The 17,671-nt window shown below is 33.8% G+C and overlaps 1 protein-coding gene across 2 annotated transcripts in view; it reads right to left on the reverse strand.

The window, feature by feature from the left end:
- Erbb4 (erb-b2 receptor tyrosine kinase 4) overlaps window positions 1-17,671 on the reverse strand; it is a 983,956-nt gene that overhangs the window by 307,095 nt on the left and 659,190 nt on the right. For both annotated transcript variants that reach the window (XM_028765623.1, XM_028765622.1), the window contains exon 5: window positions 8,511-8,576. In XM_028765623.1, the coding sequence (XP_028621456.1) occupies window positions 8,511-8,576 (66 nt within the window). The remainder of the gene's footprint in view (window positions 1-8,510; window positions 8,577-17,671) is intronic.

Genomic DNA, 17,671 nt, shown 5'->3' on the forward strand with positions numbered 1-17,671 from the left:
ATACTAGGACATCAGGCAAGTGGACGGAAGATACAAAACCAAACGTCACTCAAAGAAACTCATGACATGAAGAACATTTGTCAAATTCCATGGCATGGTATCCTCTCCCTTTTTATGCCAGAATATCCACAGAGAAGGAGAAATTTCATGTATTATATTTCTGCCACTCAATCCCTTAGCTTGACACTCAGCAAGATCTCCCAACAAGACTGCATTTTCATCTGTATCATAGCTCAGACAGAGGTACCTACTATAGTTAGAAATCATGTTCTTCCTTTAAATCTATGAACAATGTAATAATAATATCATAACTAATAGTAGTTTGTTGCCATGTCCTTCAAGTAAATTATTGTCTCACTGTTTAACATGTTAAATATGTTTGAGTAATTAGTATACTGCTATGTGTTGCTTAATTTTACAATGTCTCCAAAAACTATACATTCAAACATGGGAAAATAGAAAATAATTGAAATCAATAAGAGGGCTTATAGACATACAAAGTTATTAGTAAATACAAGAGTTTTAATTAAAGATGCTGGCTCCTAACAAAGGTTTGCTGTTCCCCTGATTGATCAGGGATGCTGACTCAGCTCTTTTCCACTCCACAGTAACTCCCACTTGCTTTTCTCAGTTCTAATTAGAAATTTACCACATTGGCACCTTCCTTTAAAATAATATTGTTCTACAAAGCCTGTAAACACCATTACACTATGATAAATTACATGTTTATGCATGCACACAAATATAATTAGTTTATTATCTCACAACTTGTCATTTGCATCTCACAGTTTACAGATTTTCTTCTTTAGATTTTCATGGAGTGAGAAATACAACTTAATTTTGAGTGGTTACTTTTTGTGACTATATTTTGGGGAAAATCTTTGAGTAATAAATATTTAATAAAATTAAATATTCCATTTGATGCTGTCATAGATATATTTAAAAGCAAATCTGAGAAGTCCTATATATAATACTTTCCTTCCTTAAGAATGAATGAAGCAAGCTGACTTTTTTTTTTTACCATTTTAAACAATGTTTCAATACATTGTAACTGTAAAAGTGATTTTCTTGTTTCTAACCATAATAAACTATGAAGAAACTTGTTAAACTTTCAGTTTTCTTATGATAAACTATAAGGTCTTTATAGAAGCAATAAAAAATATAAAATGGTGTTTGAAAAACTTAATGAAATACCACAATAAATATTTTCTATAACATATTGACTTTTTATTTAAGAAATGAAATGGAAGTGGTAATTTTCAGTTATTAAAAAGTCTTAGCTTAAATGAATTTAATGACAACTGGACAAAAGTATCCTGTCTGTTAAGTCCAGTAGCTGAAACACATATTTTCCTTTCAATTTTTATACTGTAATACTTCAATACAGGAAAAAACACATTTTTCTTTCTATTGCTAACTACATATATTTTCTAGTTTGTTTCTAGGTAAGAAATGACATCTGAAAAACAACTTAGAAGATGGAAAATTAGGTATCAGAGGTTATCTTCTTAAAAAAATCTAATTATCCAATCTGCAACTGAAGACAATTATGACTACTTTAATGCAAAATGGTTGTATAGGTTGGGAAAAATCAAATGGTAATATTGTAATGCATGCATTTTTCTCTTTCCTCACTCAAAATGCAATGACTAAGTGAGCTGACATTGGGTCTGGTAGGACAAAAGGTAAGTGTAAAATGAAATCGCCATTCTTCCTGATAGTAGGAGCCCAGAGAGAGCTGGCCTGAATCTGTGACTAGAGTTAACAAAGGACATGCAGTATCTATTTTAAATGAGATAAGTACACTTCATACATCTTGCAGGGACAGAGATAGCGTTGTTCCTTTAATCATTAGTATTTATTTCTTAAAGCTTAGTCTCCTTCACACCTACACCTATACAACACAGACCTCAGAATTCAGTTCTTGTGAATAGACAGAGTTGTCATTCTTCCCGGCCAGCTTACTAAATAATACTTCTGTAAGCTTCAGCCTTCACATAGAAGATAAGTTTGTCTCCCCTGACATGACTACATTAATCCACTGAATCAATTTACTTAAGCTGTGCTGTGGAGCAAGGCAGGCACGATTTAACTGAGCTTAAAAAGTCCTTTCAAGTTGGAGTTGCTGCTGCACATGGAAGGCTTCTCTCAGTATCCCAGCCTACGTTCTGTTTGACCCTTTGCAGCGATGCGAGAAACATTCTTGTTAGGTTTCTAGGGTCAGCATGCTCTAGCATTAAAAAAGGATTTAAGGAGCATGAATTTGGGTTGTTCAGAAAATCAGGCTCTTGGGTAAATCAGAGCAGAGCACTTAGTGAGATTGTACAAGCATCATTTACTTACATTAATATTTATAAAATTCCTTAGCAGGGCAAGGATTTCTTAAATTTTTTTTGTTTAGAAACAAATCTTCTATTCTAATAAAGAATGTTCATAAAATACGTACTGGTTCCAGTTTATAATCTGAATAACAGGAAATGTTACTGAGGATATACTTACATTATTCAACATGCCTTTAAATCAACTCTGACTCATAAGCCAATGCATGGAATTACTAGTATAATGAAACTAAAAACATGCATAATTCTAAACTCCTCAAAATATAAATAATAATTTCTGAAAACTGGACTAATAATACTTTGTATATAATAAGCTATCAATAAATTCTCCCTGGACTTCCATTTTGTGAATTCTAGTTTAACACAGCAGTAGAATTTCTCACTGCTTTGGAAACCCTAAAGCTTTTCTCTCAAGGATTCCATTATGTGCTGACATCTTTGTTTTCTGTGACTCTGTATATAGACATTGGCAGGTCTCATCACTCCCCTGCTTCATCTCACCCAACAAATCATCATCACTGTGAACTTCTCCCAGAGCTGAGCCATTTGTCTTACTGTGACTTCTTACCATTTAGCTACACAGGACAACCTCTAGTCATACCAACCAGGAGGCACATCCACGGAATTTTGATGGACAGGGAAAGGAATGAAATATTATCTTAACTTTAATTTCCTGTATAGAGATGAAGGAAACTGTAATAGTTGTCCTTCCTTTCCTAATATTTTGAAATTCTGAAAAAAATCCATAATAGATATAAGGGAATGTATGATAAAATAAAGAAGAGAAAATAGAAAAAAATAAAACTAATTACCTCTAAGCTCTCACCAAAAGAAATTTACTTTAGCCATAGGGAAAGAAGTAATTTGTAAATTATGAGACTACATCTTACACATACAAAAATATGTATTTATTGTGGTTAAGGAGAATATTAACAAAAGCTTCAATAAATATTGTGAATTCTGTGAAATTCATTGTAAGTCACATTAGTTCACAGAGGAGCCACAGAGCAGAATCTAAGGGGAGACTAGAATTCTGGGTTGTCTGTAATTCACTCTATGAAAGCTCTGGGGGTCTCTCATCCCTACAGAATCTTCCACGAAGTCTAATTATCACTGAAATGTGAAATTATTTTTATAATTATAAAATTTGGGCCTTATGATACTTATGTGTCTGAGTAGTTCCAAAATATGATTCGCTCTGCTCCATAAATATGAATAAGTAGTTTATCTGTTAAGTAACCCAAGGGAAGAGGAGAAGGGTCTGCATGAAAGGCAAGGGCAAACTGCTCCCACATCACTCTGTCCTGTTTCTCATTCCTTGCTCAGGACAACAGATGTCTGTAGACATCTCCAGGTTAGACTGAGCTGTAGAGTTTATCTCTCAACCCCTTTCACTCACTTATCTCGGAAAACTGCTTCTAACATACTTCCTTCAATTCCTATACTACTGACTGTCACACATTCGGTCCTTAGTCTATGCCCTAAAATGCTTAAGCATTCCAACTTTAACATTGAATAGAATTTCTTTCTAAAAAGAAACCAACCCTCTGGAATTGAGAATAAGCATTTCAATTTTATAGACATTGGAACTGAAATTTAAATGGAGTTGTTTACATGTGGCAGGAAGCAAAACAACTATGACTTCCATCACATGACTGCTTTCTGAGCTAACACACCATTGCAGTGGCCTCTGCAACATGGTGTGGAGACAGAACAATCTTCAGACTCAAAAACAGAGGCTGAAACTCAATATCAGCTATGTAAATATTGCAACCTCTGCCTTATAGAAAAAGATCATTGTACACCTTAATTTGCAAGAAATTTATCTTAAAAATATTTAAAATGAAAACTTTTTATAACCTATTACATTCTAAGATAATGTATATGGTATACTAAAATTTGTACTTGGATATATATATATATATATATATATATATACTTAAAATTTTAAAAATGTGGAATATATATGGTGACTATTATGTGGATTTTGTATTATAGTGTTATAGTGAGCTTAATATCTAAACTTGATCTTAGCCTAAAGTCTGAGAAGTGATCGTGATCTTAATTTTTATGCAGAAATAATAGGTGAATCAAATCATTTTGTGTTTTAAGATTTTCTGTATAAACTGTTAGAGTGGTGCATTTCTTAGTATGGTCTCTCTTTCCCACTACACTAGAACATACAACATAGCAAAACCCGTTGAAAAAGTTCAGTAGGGATGTGGCCATGTCATCATGGGTAAGTATATGTGCTGTACAAGCATATGGGCCTGAGCTTTGATCCTTACTACCTACATTACAAAAGCACAGTATGACCTTCCATGTCTGTAGTGCTGAGTTTCCATTTGTTGTGAAAAGACAATATGAGCATCTATGGGTTTTGTCGACTTCCATGTCTATCTGCCGCATTATCACAAAATATGGCATTGATTCTTGATAATCTTTAATATCAGGTCAACACCAACCCAGCGCCACATGGTTAGGTTTGCAATTATTTTATACTGTCTCCAAGCACTGTACCTCCCACAATAAAATAGCTTTAGTTTAGAATCTGGTTTAAAATTCTTGTTAAAAAAATCCCTGACATAGAATATTGTTTCTATTAAGTGAGCTCATTGACATTTACAACAAGATAGTGATTGTTTTTAAATATTAATCATTTAATAAAATCTAAAACCTATTGCAAATGTACTGTTTTGTCATGAAATAGGAAAACATGCATTGGCACATACTTACCCTGGCAGCAGTAATCATTACAAAATATGTGATCCTGTGTTAGCGAACTCTGTCAGTGTACAAGTATACAAGCCTGTGATCCTACAAATGCCACTTCTCAGAACTAATACTACCAAAGTTATATGCATGGACAGTAAAGGTCTGGTTGAAGGAGCTCTATATAGGGGGAGAATGAATACATATTGTTGAAGAAGGAAGTAATGAAATCAAGAGGGACTTTAATTGAGACAGAGGAAGAGAGAGCATTATAGAGGGAGTCAGAGGCAGCAGATAGAAATATTACTAAGGATTTTTGTAAAAGACACGGGGAAATGTTTAGTGAGTGTGTGTGTGTGTGTGTGTGTGTGTGTGTGTGTGTGGGTTTGTGTGTATGCGTGTGTATGTGTGTATATGTGTGTGTGTCTGTCTGTTTGTCGTCTGTCTATGTGTACAGTTTAAATGAAGATATGCCTATTGGGTTGACAATGCTCTCCACAATAGCCTCTACTACCTAACAAAATCCCTAATGCCATGCATGAAAAATCTCCCTCTGAATTATTGGCTCAGAATGCTTAAGAGACTCCCCAAATAATAAGGGCTATTGAGTAGCTCTTGGCTGCCTCCCAGAACTTGAAAATGAAAACACTATTGCTGAAGACACCACAAACTTCAGACACAAGATTTGAAGGAATTGAGTTTCCATTGTATGTAAGGTATGTGAAGGATTGTCTCCCATAGCACGCAAGATGTTATGCACGCTTCAAGAAAGAAAAGAAAAGACCTAAATAGCAGAAAAAACCTCCAAGTCAGAACTAGGACTAGCATGGCAATAAATCCTCAAGGTATAATCATGGCACTTATTAACAAATAGCTATTTAATTGAATGTAAGCCATTATTAGGAAGGAATTCAAGCCTAGTACTGGAATCCTAACTAACTACTTTGTCATGACTGGTAAGGTCAAGGGACAAAAAAGTGACTCTACAACTTCCATTTTCCTAAGTATAATTCCTACATTCTAAATACGTACTACACCAACTTGTAAGTGTAGCTCTCACCCAGCAAAGGTACTTCTTCTTTTTGCACCAGAAACCATTTTATATATCCACAACAGTAAAATGCAAACAACAATTGGCTGTGAGTTGTCTAGTTTCATTTGATAAATTTACAAGACCATTACAATGAAGACTCAGAGAATACTGTAGAAAAGGGGGATGAACAACTCTAAAAGCCAGAAGTTCGGGGTGTATTCTACAAGGTAGTGTCTTCTGTGCATAGTAGGAAAAATATACTGATGAAATGTCAAAAATATGGTTGCCTATACAAGACCTGTACAACGTCAATAACACAAGCTGACATGCTATCATGGGTGAAGGAATATACACAAGACACCAATCCTAGACAAATTGCTACAGATAATGGCTGCTGAGTGATAGAATGTCAGCCTCTCTAAGAATAAGCCCTCAATAGATCAGCCTCAAGTAAATACATATACAAGCAACACTAAATGCATGCAAAGGCTACAGATATATACATATACATATGTGTATTAATGTCATATATATATATGTGTGTGTGTGTGTGTGTGTGTGTATATACATAAAATGTATAAAACAATACTTAGAAGTCATAAATTCAAGGAGGTCTCTGAAACACAGGAGCAGTTGGAGGAAAGTGGAAGCAGAATAGAGATGATGTAAGTACAGTACTGATTTATGGATTTCTTAAGAACTAAAACAAAAACTAAAAAAAACCCCAATATACTCAAATCTCTCAATCCAAGAAGCCATAGATTTTTAAAAACTAAATCCATATACTAGAAAGTGATAAATTCATAAAATTCATAGAGAATCATAATATGAAGTACTTAACATTGTATCCATTTGTCAGATAATCCATCTTTGAATAAATGTATAGATCAAACAGATTTTACAAGTAAAATATAAAATCAAGTTGTATACTATAGTTTGTATTGGATATGTTGTAAAACTCATGGTATTAATGACATGTTCCCCAACTCACATTGTGTAATATTTGCTTGTTTTATATGTTCAATATTTTTGTCTTCTATGATATCAAAAGTATGCATTTCATACTCTTACCAACCTGTGCTTTATTTTTTAATGTTGATTTTAATGAATTGGGGGTATAGTTTATCATTTGCATAGAGTTCTGTTTGCAAAGATAAAAGAAATTATTTATTTACAAGATTAATGAAATATCAGTTATATTTTGAGTATAGTAGAAATTTAAGAATGTTAAAAATATTGTGTTTGTGTTTAGGGCTGGTGATCAAACCAGGGTTTCATACATACATAGCAAAGACCTTAAGGACAGAATTCACTTCCAAGCCCCTGACCTTTGCAATGGTATACTTTGTTTCCAATGTCTTATCAATGATGACAGTATAATGCTCATAATAGTCAAAGACTGAGTCAAGAAACTACCGTTTCCATTAATGTGAACATATCAACATGCACACAATTAAATCAAATGTTACAAGGAAGCATAATCTAAGAGTAAGTTTTGTTGGTAACAGTAGTCATGGTAATTACATTAGTCATATAGTCTACATGTATGTACCACATTTGGGGCCCAGAGCAAACAGGCACAGAATCCTTATATTGTTTTGTTTTTGTAATCCATGAATGACAATATAAGTACTTAAGAAATTTAATTAAACACGAGTTTACTTGAAATTGATTTAATATAAATTTTTATGTATTTAAATCTCCTAATTTTACTGATACACAGAACTCAAAGTCATATATAATGTCATGACAAATGTGCTATGGATGTCATTAGCCAAGAAACCACAAAGAATTAAGAGAAGCAATTATGCACTGTTTCATTTAAAAGGAATCTGACATTAGGCTAGAACAACGAAGGAATTTCAGGCAGGAATCTAAATATTAGGCTAGAACAAGGAAGTAGGCTTCAGACATGAAAATGACTTTGGGCTAGGGCAGGGAAGCTGGCTCAGGTATTTTGGTCATCCTGATAAGTGCTTAGAAACAGTGATCACAGGAGTGTTCATGGAATTTTATTTATTGCCTTGCTTGTTTTTTCACTATTTGTGTTTATTGTCTTGCTTTTTCCTTGACTATTTGCATCTATTGTATTGCTTGTTCCCAAACCTAGAACTGACCTTCATACTTGCCTGTAATTCAATGGTATAAAAGCAAAACGGAGGATGGGGAATGGGTTAGGGTGTTTCTTGGGAGGGAAAATGGGGAAAGGGGATGGCATCTGAAATGTAAATAAATAAAATATGCAATAAAAAATAAATAAAGGCTCTTAATCTAAATGAAAAAAAAGAGAGAAAGCTGTGTATTAATAGCTTATTTGGATGGAAACAAAACTCATTTCACATTACAGGTGATCAGAATTGTGAGAAGATTCCATCATAAAACATCGACAGTTTTAAACTTTCTTCTTTTCACTATTTCACACTTACAGGTCTGGCAGTGATTTTCTGTGGGTCCCCAGCATCGGCCAGTGCAAGACTTATGGCATCTTCCACCTGCACAGAAGGAAGAAGTAGGGGAAAGGTTAAGTTCACTATATCTTTTCACTCTTGTATCTTCTTAACGAAATACTCTTGTACAGGAAGAGGCTTTTATGCCATGTTAGAATTGAAACATAAACCTCTCCCCCAATATGTTCATTTATATGAATGTTTTTTGTATCAAAACTTAAGCACAGTGTTCTGATACATGAAATTGTCTTACATTTTTTGTGAAAAGGTGAAAACAAAGATGTCATCTTTTAAACAAGCAAATAGTTATATGCTTTCACTTTGATTATTAGGCATTGCTGTTTTATTAATCTATTCTACTTTATGTAACTTCAGAAGCTCACAACTAAAACTAAAACTTAAGAAACAATAGTTTGAAGGAAGAAGCTGAGGTCTATGAGAACACAGTCATATATTCAAGCACATCAAAAACCACCAAGATTAGAAGTAAAATCATGGAGATAAAAAGTGCAAAGTTTTAGGAAGCTTAATGTCAGTTTTTTAATATATAGCTCTAAAACATTGTTGTTATCTGACTTTCCAGATGGAATCCTATAAGAACTAAGGTGAAAGTTTCATCTATATGTGTTTGACTTAGTGGGCATAGCTGTTCCACACAGAGATTCCCAGGAAGACATAAAAGAAATATATTAACTGAGGACACCACATGAAAGGACTTCCCTTGAAACTTATTTCTGAATTTTACTCCAAACCTCAGTGTACCACTGATTTTTCTTTAAAATTAGTTATCCATGAAGTGCTTTTACTAAAGCCTTTCTAAAGAGATATTCTTAAGAATTTTGTTAATTCTATATCATGAACTAAAAATTCTACGTCTTTAACCAGGAAAACTACATCTTAAAAATAGTTACACCAAATATCACAGTCCTTTTAAATATTTAACTGAGAGCTCTTACTACTTAGCAGTTGTCCCTGTCTAACGAGAGTGCCAAAGATAACCTACAAAGATCAACAACTCTCACTGATAAACGAGACATGACTGACAATTACTTTGCCTGAACCTTAGACTACGTGGGAGTCTATTTTTGGAAGTAAAAAGAACAATGTCCAACATCACATGATGTTTAGGCTTTCAAGTCTAGTTATCTTTTGAAAAGTAAGGGTATTCTTTTGGCAACACAGTTATTTAAAGCAAGTGTTAGTGAGATACAGCTACTGATATCATTAGTGTGTGGTAGCCTGTCACTCTGCCATCTGCCTGCTTGCATCTAAACACATTACATCCACACAATGCAAACTCATTCTTGCTTCCAGGAAAAGAATTCCATCTGGACCAAACAATATAATTTTAATCAGTGATAATGATAATTATTATTAAAAACTTACTGGAGTTCCTTTGTAACAGATTAATAAACCTAAATAAATCTTATTTAGACCAGCGGAAATTAGAGAGGACTTTGAGTCAGAATAAGAAGCAGTGAAAAGATTTTGAGGACAAACTTTTTATGGGAAAGTAGAGTCACTAAGAAGTTTTCAACTGATCCATTAAGTGGATTGAAGATCTACTGTTAATTGAAGATATCAATTATTGAAGTTATTGAAGTAGAGAATAATCTACCTTTTAATCTATGAATTCTTTAATTGTGTTTGGAATAATAAAATATTTAACTTTGCTCTTCACAGCTAGAATGTACCTACTATGTTACTACAATACAGTCAGTGTCGCCATATGTGGCCAAGTTGCTACACAGACTTCTTTTGGAAGTAACCATTTGCTATGTCTTTATCCTCTACCTGATTTGATTCTTGTAGGTATCTGGACCATATGTAGGTATGTGTAGTTAAATGTTTTTAAGTATGTGTAAAAACCTCATGTGGTGGTGCATATTTCCAGAATTTCCAGTAGAGGTATAGGCAGTAGATTCTAGACACAGGTCTGAGCTATATGAAGCCTTGTCTCAAAATGCAACAATAACACCAGCACTAAACAAAATCCCCAAATAAGAACAAAATATCCCAATTGCAATTACTACCACAATTTTTATTACATGTAACCATCAAAGATGTAGTGTTGTAAAGGGTTTCTATAATAACTATGAGTTTAGCATGGTAAGAAATTAACCAATAACCTTGCAATTAACCTGGCAATTAACCTTGCCAGAGCCCCTTCTTTATGCCTACGAACTGTATATAAACCCTATTTTCTTACATATGGGGTGCTGAATAAAGTATCAATCATAAAAATATTTAATGAAAACAGACAGGACTATCAATTTCATGAGCTCTAAGATTAACTTAAGCATATTTTGAAATGGAAAGCTTTGATTCCCTGGATTCAATGGTTTCTCTCTGTATGAGTCAAAGAATAATTCAATACATTTAACTTTTTATTACATATGCTTGTATTATTCTTTCTAATAATTACATCATAAATAGAGGGTCATTTCAATATAGATTTTTTTTATATATGTTCTTTTATTTTTAACCCTGAGTTTTATTTTTATTGAAAATTGATTTTTCTCTCACATAATATATACTAATTAATGTTTTGCTTCCCTCTAACACTCTCAGTTTCTCTCCACCTTCCCCCATCCAAATCCATCTTCTTTTTAATCTCTCATTAGAAAACAAACATTTAAGACATAATAATAAACATAACAAAATATAACAAGATGTAATACAAAGAAAAGCTAATGCATAAGAATAGAACAAAATGAACCACCAGAAGAAAAAGTACCTGAGACAAAACCAATGAAACAGATATAGATGGAGAGACCCACTTGTTCACACTCTGAAATCCCTGAAAACATTAAGTTGGAACCCATAATATATATGTATATATTATACCTTATACATTACACATTATACTATAAACTACGTACTGCATATTATAAAGTGCATAGTACATACTACACTTTACACATTACATGTTATATATTATATAAATATATTACATATTATGTTAGGTATTACATATTATGTTAGGTATTACATATTATGTTAAGTATTACATATTATAACTTATATATTTGATACATTATGGAAACATCATATATATGCATATATATACATATATATATATACACACATATATACACACACATAGTGGACACACACTTATACATACATATATACACACAAAACCACATACACAGAGAGAGAGAGAGAGAGAGAGTCCTGCAGATAAATAGAAAATGAAAAAAATAACATAAAATTCAACAACAACAACAACAAAACCTTATCACAACTCTAGATAAGAAACCTCCAACAATTCAGTTGAATTAACTTTCTGCTGACAATGTACTGATGAGCATTCAGTTTACCCTTAGATGCTTCCCCAGTGAGACTCCCTTTGAGAAGACTAAATTTTCATTTGCAAGTGGTTACCAATTGTAGATAACTCCTGGGTTTGCAATAAGGCCTTTTGTCCACTTCTCCTTTTAGCCCTATGACACAAACTGCTGCAGACCTTTGCAGTCCCTACTTATTGTGCCCCAGTCTCTGTGAGTTTAGATATAGGTCAATCCTGTTGGTTTAGAGGGCCTTGTTTTCATGATGTCCTCTATCTCCTCAGGCTCTTACTTCCTCCATTTTCTCAGGTGATTTTTGTGTCTTGTTTGGTTTGGTTTGGTTTGGTTCTGTTTGGCTTGGTTTGGTTTGGTGTTTGGTTTGGTGTTGGGTTCGGTTTGGTTTGGTTTGATTTAGTTTAGTTTGGTTTGAAGGGAGAAATTTGATGGAGACAACCAGTTTAGGACTGAGTACCCTAAGGTTTCTCACTCTCTGCATAATGTCTCTCTGTGGGTCTCTTTATTCGTTTCCATTTCTGCTCCAGGAGCAAGCTTCTCTGATGATTGCTGAGGAAGATACTGATCTTTAGTTTAGTAAAATGTTACCAGGAGTCATTTGCTACACTATTTTCGTAGAACTGTACTATTAGGTTTCACACTATATCTCTAAGCTATCAAAGTCTCTGTCCTTGGTTGCTTAAGCAGTGTTGGGTATGGTTTCCAACTTGTGGAGTTGGTCTTAAGGACAATTAGATATTGGTTGGCCACTCATACAAGCTTTGTTTCACCAATACACTATCATATCATGTAGGCAGGACACCGTTGTTAATCAAACTTTTTGACAGTTTCACTCATGATGATTTTAGAGTCTAGAAGAGAAAGTTCATGCAATGTCTGGTGAAATGGCAAAATGCTATGTGTCTGCCATGTTGATCCTTCCTCTATAAGGCGACAGATAGCCAGAAGTTTTTTGGTGAGATGAGAGGAAGTGATGATCCCTATTTCTCTCTCTCAAAAAGACCAACCCCCCCAAAAAAAACCAAACCAAACCAACCAACCAACCAACCAAACAAACAAACAAACAAAACCCACAAGTTCAGTACCTTATTTGAAATGCACTTCCTTCTTTCTATTCCCAGGCACAAGACTTTTCAACAGTCATGAATTCCAGTGCAATAAACAGTCAAAAAATGTATCTATTCCTAGTATTTTATTGTAATCTAGTTTTATAAAATACTCCAAGGTGTATGGCTTTTAAATGAGTTGTTTAAAGAGAAAAAATATGTCAGATCCTAGATTAATAAAGAAGAAAATTGTATCACGAATTTACCACCACTGTCAAAACCTATCAATACACATCTCAAGAAAACATGATTCTTCTCTACTGTTTAGTTTAATAATTTTATTTTTGTGATTAAGCAAAGAGTTTTATTTACTGCCGTTATTGAAAATAGATTTTTTTTTCATGCAATGTATTAGATGACAGTTTCTCTTCCCTCTAGTCATCCCAGGTCCTCCCTACTTCTTGACCACCCAGATTTACCTGCCTCTGTCTCCTATTAGAAAACAAATTGAATCATAAGGGACAACAAAATAATATATATTAAAAAAAAACAAAAATGAAGCACCAGAACAGGACAGAAAAATAAAGAGAAAGAGAAGAGCCCAAAAGAAGGCACAAGAAATGGAGACCCAGTCATTCTCCAACGTGGGAATCCCATAGAAACACGAAACATTAATGTGTAAGCTTCAATACATACAGAAAGACCTTTAGAATAATATATTACAATTGAAATTAAAAATTAGATAAAATTTTAAAAAATGTTTGTGTTCCTAGAGAGACTCCTTTTGTAGAAACTAAGTTTTATTTCCAAGTGGTTATCATCTGACTAGCTTCTGGTACAGGAATTGGAGTATGTGTCCACTTCTTTCAGCTCTAGGGCCCCATGTAGTGCAGACCCATGCAGATCCAGTGCACGCTGCCTTAATCTCTGTGAGTTCATGTGTGCATCAATCCTGTTGATTTATAGGGTCTTCCTTGTTGCCCTCCATCTCCTTTGGCTCTTAAACTCTTTTTGCCTCTTCCATATATTCCTTGATCTCTGAATGGAGGAACTGATGGAGAAAGCCAATTTAAGACTAAGATTTTACTCTCTATTTGTAGGTCATTGTATTTGTTACCATCTGCTGCAGGAAGAAGAATCTCTGCTGATGACTGAGCAATCTATGAGTATAAAAGTATGTGAAAATTCATATAAAGCTGTATAAGAAATATGCCATTATTATACACACACACAAGCACACACACAAATCTGATGTTTTTATAATGGCTTAGTGATAGCAGTTATTTAAATTAATATCTTCTGTATTTCAGTCAACCAAAGATATTAAATAATAAAAGTTTCAAAACATTTTTATTTTATATGTATGTATATGTGTGTATTAAAATAAACTATCCTACATCAGCATTATTTTAATTTACACATGATTAATTTGTTTTGATGATACATGATTTATCATGGAAGATAGCAAAAGTGACTAAGGACCTTTATCTTTTATACTGGTCCAGCAAAGGCTATTAGAAATGTAGCTTTCATGTGTTCTTTTAGGGAACTAGAGTCCTTGAACATCTTTTATGCTTTAAGAGTCATAAATTCATGCTACGAGTTTTGCCTGTTGTGTGAATGCCTGGCAGGAGAGATGGGATTCAATATCTACCCCATAATGTTCTCTGCAAATAATACAGCTAGACAGCTGAAGAGTCACAAAATATGAAGCCACTGGCAGGCATAAAGGATTATGTCCTCAAACTGCCTCTAGCTAAAGGCAATGGAGGCACATTCTCAGATTGTTTCATGGTCCTTTAGAAAACTGGAAGCCTTGACCTTCTTAAAAAGACCTTTACTGTGGAAAGGACTAAGGAAAAATTATATAATTCAAAACATAAAAGAAGAAACTTCATTGAAAGTCTATGTTGAATCAGTCTCTATTATTGGTGTAGGAAAGATAAACAAATTCATGCCCCACCTTACAGGAGATATCAATAACACTCAAAACCAGCAGAGAAAAAGGCCATGGCTATTATAGCTTCGGTATATATGCAAGGATTTTGAAATACAGAGAATGGGCTTCCTCAATTTGATTCCAATGCCTAGTTTTTCTAGTACAGAAGTGAAAGGAATAAGATGTTTATACTCATGGACTGACCTAATGCATTTTCAGCATTCTGGATAAACCTTGCTTAGGGGGCAAAAACGTAGGGTATATTGAGACTATTTTACATGAGGGATAGAGCCGTGGTATGAGTTTGTATCATGTTCATTGCTGACTTCTAATCCCCTGGACTTGACTTAGCCAAAAGCTTCATGGATTTGGATTAAGTCTTGGAGATACTGAAGTGGTACAGTTTGCTAACAATGGGTTTTTGATTACGGTTTCATAAAATCAGGGCTTAGCCTTAGCAGCAAGTGTGAGATGTTTATGTCATTGTGGCACAAGGCACTGAAAACCATGTTTTCACACAGAACTACTACAGATTTACATCCTGTTGGTTCCTAAGGGACAGGGCACGTATCTCTATGCACTGTTAGCATCTTGGTCACCTTTTTGATTAATACTCTTATTGTAAATATGGTCAGATGCTGGACTTCTATTCCTTCAGCTTTGTAGATTGTAAAATAAAAGTCTATCAGTCTGTCTTATATTCCTGTGTTGTCCTTCTGAATTATAGGATATTGCAATATTTTTCTTTACCCCTATAGCAGTAAAACTTACATATATTATCAAAATTAAATAAGCAGAAAATCCTGATGTGTAGTAAAATCACAATGTGATTCCAGAAAATGATGCACTTGTACAAATTAATTACATTTCTGTTATTAACCGTTATTGGCAGTTGCTCCATTTTATGATTTGAGTATGCTCTATTCACTCACATGAGAACTCTTCCACGTCTATTGATTATATATTCCAAAATTATGTAGTATGGAAATTGTATTTTTTTCTTTCAATTTTCTTTCAATTTTTGTCTCATTGTATCAATCATTTAAGAATTTCCTGCATGTATTTTGATTATAATAACTCACTACACTCTCCACTAATGTCTCTTGATTTTGTATCTGTTCCCATTCAGAGCCATAGCCTCTATTTTTTCTTCTTATATAACTTACTGAATCCAACCTTGTTTCCTATATATCTTCACATATAGGAACCCACACTGCAGTTGATAGGCTGATCAGCAATCACAATCATAAAGAGAACTCGCTTTCCCTCCGTTGAAAGCAGTCAACTGTCAGTCAACATCTTATCTGCTAGGAGTGAGTCTTATGAGTTGCTCCACCTCCATGTATTAGAAAATAACCAGAACTGCTCTGGGTTCATAAGTACAGGTTTTTCTAGCATATGCAGAAGTTAGATGTACCCTGGTCCTCCCTGATCTGTGGCTCTTACAGTTTTTCTGAACTTGATTTCATGATGTTCTTTGAGCTTAGGCAGTGAAGAGGATATTACAAACACACACACACACACACACACACACACACACACACACGGCTGATCATTCCACAGACACTTATGTACTTAGGATCCTCTGCTTTATGACTGACCATTTAATTATCTGAAATTGAGTTTCTCCTTTCAATTTCTATCTTGCCTCTAAATTGAAAGTTAATTATTAAACAGAAATTTCAACTTTCATGTATTTCTATTGTCAAAATGAGATAGATGGCTATATCTACTTGGAAGAAAAAAATAAGAGTTTAAAAAATGAATGCTATGAGTTTATTTCATGCCACAGTAAATTAAATAATGAGTTATTCAACTGAAATATTTTAAGTAATATCATTTCTGAAGAGGGGATATGTAATGTCAATGTTGTTGAACTAGATGTTTAAAAAAATAGATACATTTATATTCTTTAGTCTATTATTTAGAATATCATTTATTCTCATATGATGAAGATAGATTTTTAACAGAAGTATAAAACTCATCAGATTTAGTCTGAAGTTCTATGTATTTCTTCTGAAGGGACTCAATTCCTGACTTCTCATCAATGGCTACAACAGTACATCATTTCTCTTTAGAGTGGCAGCAGGGAGGGAATCTATTGGAAGAACTAACTTTTAACAAGTCAATGTAGCACAAACTTTGAAGATTTTGCAAATTTTCACTTCTCATAAGTGCCCCTGAAAATAGAAATCAGTCTGGGAGAGAAATTGCAAAGATAGAAATTAGAGGTACATATGGAAATCAAGACAGAATAAATTAGTAAATTACTATAATTCCACCTTTCAAAAATCTTATACTTGGATTAAGATAACTTAATTGTTGGGCTAACTTATATCCTGACCTACTTATGATCTATATTCACTATAGACATTGTAATCTCCATCAGACCATGATGGCCATCTACCGCTCAAAATAAAAGCAATAGCCTTTACTTGGGTATTCAGGATCCTACAAATCTCAGCCCTCAGGGTCCTATCTCTTACTCTTCTTCATGGCATAGTTCTCTCATGTGAAGTCCTACTGGGTTATTCAAATCTTTATGTTTGGGTGACTAGGTCTTCAATTATATGTAACATAATTAAGTTACCTATTTTACTCTATTAATTTTTTTCTGGTAATGTAGGAGATCAATACATATCATTAATTAAAATGAGCATTAAGAAAATATTAATTTATACTCATATTTTCAGAAGATGTTTGAGCTTGTAAAGCAGTGCTTTGGATTTCAGAAAGAACTTGAACATGTCTTTCAACATCTCCTTCTTGAAAGAGCTAAATGGGATCTGGAATAGTTGTGTGGATTTCTGTATGAGTGGCACATATATCAGAAAAGTTGAAGAAAGGATT

This window comes from Grammomys surdaster, unplaced genomic scaffold (genome assembly GCF_004785775.1).
Source record: "Grammomys surdaster isolate TR1022 unplaced genomic scaffold, NIH_TR_1.0 165, whole genome shotgun sequence".
Taxonomy (NCBI): Eukaryota; Metazoa; Chordata; class Mammalia; order Rodentia; family Muridae; genus Grammomys; species Grammomys surdaster.